This window comes from Dendronephthya gigantea, unplaced genomic scaffold (assembly GCF_004324835.1).
Source record: "Dendronephthya gigantea isolate DGI-Jeju-01 unplaced genomic scaffold, DenGig_1.0 000121F, whole genome shotgun sequence".
Taxonomy (NCBI): Eukaryota; Metazoa; Cnidaria; class Anthozoa; order Malacalcyonacea; family Nephtheidae; genus Dendronephthya; species Dendronephthya gigantea.
In genome coordinates this window covers 85429-93275 of record NW_021163131.1, presented here as the reverse complement: position 1 = coordinate 93275, position 7847 = coordinate 85429, and the positions used below count along the sequence as shown (strand labels likewise).

The window sequence follows — 7847 nt, the reverse complement described above, 5'->3', positions numbered from 1 at the left end:
ACTCGACCCCGGCGGCTAAAAGTTTTATACTTTATAAATATAGTGTGTATTTTTGATACCAAAATTCAAATTACACTTTCAAAAACACTTTTTGAAGTTAAAGCAAAGGTGTAATAGCCTTTCACAGGTTTATGCGTTTGCATAAAAAGCTGAAAATTTAGCAAATAAACGGCATACAAAGCTGAAAAGTATACAAATACGGCTCATTCTTATCGCGAAACAAATACGAAAAAAAAAAAGTAAACGCGTACCCTTTGTCTTTAAAAACATTTATAAGTTTGCAGATTATGAATTATTCCTCTTACACGGCTTTATCTTGACCGTATCCACGTTCATCTATGCTAACTGTCATGCTTCATATATCTTGTTTCTCCTCGTTTTACTTTCTTTGCACAAAGTTTATGAAACGCTTTTACAAAAATGTTTACGAAATGACAGTTAATATAAATTGCTGACGTTCTCATTGAAATACAAACTTTCTGTCTTAGCCAATCAGAACGTTCGTTGATTACCAGACGTTACTCGCGCATGCGACTGAATAACTTACAAAACCACCCAACGTCGACCGTCTATGACAAAGAATTTGGACAACTTTGGATTCGCCTATGTTCTACCGGGTTCCTGGTGTAATTCCTAATCTCCGAGCGGAATTAGTACCCTCGCAGGCGCTCCGCACCCGTTCGGGGATTAAGAAATCTCATCCCAAAACGCATAAAATGGCATTTGCTGCACAGTAAAACTTCCAACTTTTCTTCCAGGAGGATGCTCCCAAATCCCCCTAAAAGCGCTCTATCCCCCAAAATGTACCCTTCCTAAATACATGAATTTACTATGGCGTTATAGAAAGTTCTATACAATTATCTGACCTTCAGTTGAGGTAAGCTAAGCTATCATTAAAAAAATTATACGTTGTGAAAGTAATCTTACCTTTGCAAGTTTTCATTCCGTCCCCTTCAAATCCTTTTTTACAAGCACAATAGTATGAGCCAACAGTGTTGAAACATTTTGCTTGAGAATGACACCGTTGAGCAGCCGTAGACGCACATTCATCTAAATCTGATATTTCCGAGTTAAACAGAAAGTTATTATTATCTCTGCATGTGAACTACTGGTGGTGCAAACCATGAAGTTTTTAATTCCAATGTAAGTTATGAAATGAAGTTTGCCTTTTGAGTTAAGAAAATAAAACACCTTACCGTTGCATCTCCTAATTCCATCCCCCATAAATCCATTATTACAAGCACACGAGTATGAGCCAACACTGTTGATACATTTCGCTTGAGCATGGCATTTAGTTGCCGACGCACATTCATCCAAATCTATGTAATTCAAATACGAACTATGTTAATTCTTAAGGATTGGCTTTGCGATTGACAGGAGTGGTACACACGCGAGATACACACGCCGGAACAGGCTTTTGATTGTCCCACAATTTTCATTAAATTTTGCCCAATACAAGTTGATAAACTACACACAATTGCAGAATATTATGGAGCTCCTCCTACTCACATGCATTGAAAATGCAAAACAGCAGAGAAAGCACGACTTTCCAAAAATAAATTATATATTCGAAATTTATTTAAGCCGGCTGCACAAAAGAGCTATCTGCTGAGCTAAAAGTCACTCGCGTGAACATTAGCGTATAAGAAAGTTCCTCCAGTGTGCGACGACGTTTTGCGCGGACTTTTGCTCACCAGCGTACCATCTGGACGGAATAATTTTATTCAACACGTTGAGAAATTCGGTGCACGAGCTAGTGTATACTTGAAGAAAGCAAACTCCTGCAGGAAAAATGTGCAAATTTGTAAACATATGCAAATTTTTATATGCATGCATATTAGCTTGTTATGGAAGAAATTTGCTCTCTTCGCCCGCACACGTGTACAACTATGCTCTTGTGCACCAGATTTTTCCACATGTTGACTAATATTCGGTGCAAATGGCACGCGTGAACAAAAGCTGACAAAAGTCGCCGCACGATAGGAGAACTTTCTACGCTAATGTTCACGAGTGACTTTTGGCTCAGCAGATAGCTCTCGTGTGCGGCTGGCTTAAGTTAACCTGTTTCACAGATGAAAGATCTTCTATTATAGCATGGACTGTCATTCCATCGTCCTTTGGAAGAAAACGTTAACTCAGCACAATTTTCATTTCGTTGGAAATTATCGGGTTGGCCAGGTATCCAGTTGGTATAGACTGCTGTTTTATCATCGGGATAACACCATTGGTTACCACATCTTTTCAAACCAATCCATGGATATTCTCGAGGATTTGGAAAATTGTTTTGGAGGAACCTGTTAAGTTCAAATCCTGTAATTCTGGCAAGCTGACCGCCTTGGTTTTGACCCCCTAGCTCTCGACATTCATCATTCGCACTTTGGAAGTTCCTCTTATTACCAATGAAGATGTAACAGAAAGAATTGAATCCTCTCCAGTTTAGCCGACAACCTGTGAAGAAAGAAATATTTTTGCACCGAAATCTCTGAGCATGCTATAAGAGCATATTTTTATGAGCTAACGCCCATTTCAGACGTCGTAAAGTTCGATGTCTGAAACAGGCCTAAAGCAGAGTTCACTTAAGGGCGGCGCACACTAGAACTATGTGCTTAGCAAAAAGTCATTCGTGGCCATTGGCGTAAGCCAGTTGCTCTAGTGTGCGGGCGACTTTTTCGGCGACTTTGGTCATTCGTGCCACTAACGGCAAATATCTAGCATGTTTGATAATTTCTGCCTCGCGTGCCGAAATCTTTCCGTGTGCGGCAAACTGAAAGCTATCTGCTTATGGATTGTCTTAACAGCGCAAGCGTAATATAAGTAAACATATAAACACCTGTATTCTGGCCAAAGATCAAGCAGTTTGTTTTCCAATATGGCCTCAGCCACCAATTCGTTTTGCTTGGTTTGCACTGCTATCTTGGATGCTTACTTTCGTATATTACGCATGCGCTGTTAAGACAATCCATAAACAAATAGTTTTCAGTTTGCCGCACACGGAAAGATTTCGGCACGCGAGGCAGAAATTATCAAACATGCTAGATATTTGCCGTAAGTGGCACGAATGACCAAAGTCGCCCGAATCGGCTTACGCCAATGGCCACGAATGACTTTTTGCTAATTAAGCACATAGCTCTAGTGTGCGCCGGCCTTTAGCTAGCTTGTCGTCGGCTTTATCGCTCCCTTCGACTTTTTAGCTGAATTCATATAAAGGGCGGGAAACTCATCAAGTACGTTATTACGCTAGTCATTTGTTTATTTGATATTTAGCCTTGTTCCGCCCATGACTGCATGTGTTGATATTTGAGAGACTCCTCTGATTTATCTGATTTATTCGACGAATTTAGACATTTTTTTTTTTAGACATTTATTCACATTCACACGTTTCCACAATAGATTACAAAGATATTTACAATAGTTATAAGTTGAAATAAAACTAAGGAGAAGTTAATATATATAAAGGTGTTAATCGTGCGCAGTGGCCAAAGTAGCTACATGCTTTCGAGTTGGTCACTGCCTACATTTAATTACTATTTAAAATTTGGACGGTAGGTAATTGAATAGATAATTAAATCTCCACATAAGTAGAAATTACTATTTAATCTATTTACAATTGTGTTTGCGAAATAATAATTGACTATATGCTTTCTTAAATAAAGAAATTGATTTGGATTGTTTAATTCTATTATCGACGGACTCCCAGAGTTTAGACGCAGTAAATGGAAATGTTTGTGTACCATAATTAGTTCGCGCATTTGGTCTGGAAAAGTTATACATTGTGAAGCAAATCTGGTATTATATGAGTGCCGAAATGATGCAAGGGTAATAGTGTCAGAAAATATTATAGGTAATTTGGCTTTTTCGTTAAAAACTTTATAAGTGAATTGAGCTAATTTGAGTTTGAAAACACTATCTAATTTTAGAATACTTAATAGGCTGTAATACGGTGAAGCATCCTCTCTTTTGCCTGCAAAGAATATGCTTCTAATGCATTTATTTTGACATGTTCTCAATTTCTTCAGTTTTGAGGTATAAGCATTTCCCCAACTCATCAAGCCATAATTAATATAGGGATAGATGAGAGTAAAATATAGTTGCTTTAGCATCTTTAAATCAATATAATATCTAAGTTTATTAATAATTCCAGTATTCTTGGCAATTTTATTATTCACATGGCTAATCTGTTGATCCCATGTTAAATTTTTATCAATATATATACCTAAATATTTAATATGGTTTTTTTGTTTAATGTTTCTGATAAGTTGTATTTTGCGTTCACGTCTCGTACTAGAAGTTATTACCATGAAATTAGTTTTATTTATATTAACTGATAATTTATTAGCATCGCAGTATTGAAATATATGATTTAGTTCTTCATTCATCACTTTTTCAACATCATCAATGCTCGTGTTTGAGTAAAATACATTGGAATCATCGGCAAATATTCGAAATGTAAGTTTACTTGAACAATTTGGCATATCATTTATATATAGTATAAAAAGGAGTGGTCCAAGAGTTGATCCCTGAGGAACGCCACAGGTCATAGTTAAGTTATCAGATTCAGTGTTTCCTATTTTGACATTATGTTGTCTATTATTTAAATAATTACTGAACCATGTCAAGGGAGTACCACGTATGCCATATTTATATAGTTTCGCCAAAAGAATTTTGTAATCAACCGTATCAAATGCTTTAGAAAAGTCTAAAAACAAACCACAGGTTATTTTCTTATTATCAATTGCTAGCTTTAGTCTATCTGTAATTTCCAGAATGGCTTGCTCTGTGGAGTAGCCTTTTCTAAATCCAAATTGATAGTCAAAAATTAGTTTGTTTTTAGTAAGAAAACCTTCTAGCTGTTCATATATTAAACGTTCTAGCACCTTTGCAAATGGTGATAGTATCGATATTGGTCGATAATTGTTTGGGTCAGTTTCTATGCCGTTCTTGTAAATTGGTGTAATACGCGAGATTTTTAGAACATTTGGGACAACACCAGTATTTATTGATTCATTATAAATAGAAGTGAAAATTGGAGCTATAATAGATGATGAGATTTTAATAATGGTATTAGGGATGCTGATGGAAGACTTATCTCCATCGAGTGAGAGAAACAATTGTCTTACTTGTGATTCAGTCACAGATGACATGACAAAACTTGTTACAGGCGAATTATGTATGTATGCTGTTGGGCTGGTAAGAGGTATATTTAATTTGTTTGCCAAATTAGCGCCAACATTAGCAAAGTGTTGATTAGATTGATTAGCTATTTCATATTTATCAGTGTATATATTTCCATTTCTTATTAATCGCGTAGGAAACAGCTGCCCTTTCGGCTGACGTCTGATTAGATTGCCAATTAGCTTCCATGTTGCTTTCAAGTTGGTTTTATATTTTTCAAACTGGTCATTATAATATTTAGTTTTACTTATAGCTTTAATTTTATTCAATCTATTGGCATACTGCTTATACTGCATAACTTTCCTCGCATCGTTGCTAAAAAAATGTGAGCGATACATTCGCTGCTTAATTTTAATTGATTTTAGAATACCATTACTTATCCACGGTTTATCAAATTGTTTAGTCTTACTACGGGGGACTTTCTTTATCGGTGCATGCTTTTGTGTTACTTCTTCCAATGTATCAAATACATTCTTTGTGGTCTGGTGTAGATTATTGCCTAACTCTCGAAGTTTTTCATTCCAGTCAATTTGTGATAAATCACTAATATATTCATCTTTGTTAAAAGACTTGTAGTCACGATAGCAAGACGAGCTTCTCGTCCAGATGGGATTCCCGACCAACTTACTCCTCTGTTTAGACGGGAAGGTTTCACGGGAGAATTCGGACGAGAAACGCGTCTGTTGCAGAGTTGAAAGCTAGGTAAATATTTGAGAATGGTCATTCATATTAGTGCTATCTAGACAACAAAGAAAACCAAAGTCCAACGCAAAGAAAACAAAGAACTAGTGTGATTTTGTTTCGCCTCGAATATGCAGCTTTATTATATTGATGAGAGTATTTTTTCCGGGAACTAAACACTCCTAGAACTCATACGCCACTACATCCTGGGTACAGTGCGGATATTTTCTGTATGCCACGTTTATCCCACCATTTTCATTGTTGTTGTTTTGAAAATACAAATGGTGTTTGGTTTGTATATAAATAGAAATTAACGTTAGGAATACAAATTAAAAGACTTAAAAGTAATCTCTAGATAAGTAAAATATATTCTACCTCAAAATTTAGGCTATGATTTAAAAAATATTCGCTTTATATTAATGGTCCTTCGCGGCGTCTTATGCTTGTTACCTTTGTGTGTATTTATGTCATCCTGATGCTCGGTTGCACGGTTAGCTCGAAGATATGGATTTTATGTCCTGGTGTCAAAAACAGTATCTCAGAGATATTGTTTATGCCACTCTGAACATAAAATCCATGCATACCTTACTCGCAACCGTGTAGCCTTTAGAAATTAATCTATATATTGTTATAATTTAAGCGTGTTATAATTTTAACTATGCTAAACCTATGGATGTGTAAAGTATTATCGTAGCTTTGTGCATAGATTACATAATAATATCTTTGTTAGCATTTAAATATTGTTATCCATATATATTTTTGTAAATTGTAAATATGGGTAATAAATGTAATTAATTTTTGGGTAAAAGCGAATTTTTATTTCATTTGTCGCTACTCAAAGTGTCACGATAAATAAATTCGCTTGAAGACATGTTTTAATTGATTTCATTCGCTACTAAATACGAACGCGCGGCGGTATTGGACAGTCCTTCGTCGTAAATAGCAAAAACAATTTGTGAAGATATATATTTAGAATTTAAATGTAACTGTTATATACAACCATAGAAAATACCTCAATATTTACCTTTGCAAATCCACCATTGAGAAGAAAGAAAAAGTGTAATGATGGAAAGAATTATTCTGAAACGCATTTTTCATGTCATGTGATGCTTCTTTGATGTCGCTGCTCTGTCTACTCCAACGGTCTCAACCTGAACGCAAGATACTGAACTTCGGTATACTGGTTACGATTGCATGCATGTGAATGTAGCAGCGTCGAGAACACGACCTTTGAGACACTACCTGTTCCAAATTACCAAAATATGGGGATCAAAGATTATTGTACTCCTGCACTGCATGTAGAATATAGTGCAATGATTGCTCACCCGCATAATTATGCAAGAACTATGTATTAATGTGTGTGTTTGTGTCAGCAGTATAAACTTCTCGTAAAAAGGCCCACACAGACAGGACGCAATTGGTAACGCGGTGTATAATAAAATGTTAATCTATGCTAATATTCTTGTAGATTTCTTAACGATAATGACATTTTGACCGCTGTGATTCCAAATTTTGTTTCCGTCATGCAGAATTTAATTTATATTCCCATATGATGCTTCGCGTCCTGTCTTGTTTGGGCCTAGCTTAAGTCGCTTACGATTCGGACGAAGATTGAGTATTCATGAATATTGCGTTTTTTTTAAGACCCTGCAGGAGACGAACTATCTTTCGTTTGCCTATATGTTCCTCTAAACAGTGTAAATCGGGGCAATGTTAATTATTAGCCACGTGCCGTTGCGATATATCGGGCAGGATATGGTAGATTTGGTACGAAAATCAACTTGTAAACTTTGGTCGATTATCAATGTCAATATCGATATTATAATATTAGTATACAATAAAGCTATTAAATGTAAATAAGCTGTTTAGCGATGCCTAACTATATTTCGGTTCATGTTTGGTGAATTCTAAATACAGTCTGTAATATACAATGAGAATTTGTGAAGAGAAGTGATATGAAACCATTCGCTCACGTAATAATACCGATATATATA

At 35.9% G+C, this 7847-nt stretch overlaps 1 protein-coding gene across 1 annotated transcript; it reads right to left on the bottom strand.

Moving 5' to 3' along the window:
• Positions 1 to 789: 789 nt before the first annotated feature.
• Positions 790 to 7158, bottom strand: LOC114535579 (perlucin-like protein). The gene is made up of 6 exons (XM_028556863.1): positions 7096 to 7158; positions 6878 to 7004; positions 2062 to 2448; positions 1197 to 1319; positions 928 to 1056; positions 790 to 812 (listed from the first exon to the last, which is right to left on the bottom strand). Exons 2-6 carry the CDS (start codon positions 6942 to 6944, stop codon positions 790 to 792), a joined length of 729 nt encoding a protein of 242 aa, XP_028412664.1. The 5' UTR covers positions 6945 to 7004; positions 7096 to 7158.
• Between the last annotated feature and the right edge of the window lie 689 nt (positions 7159 to 7847).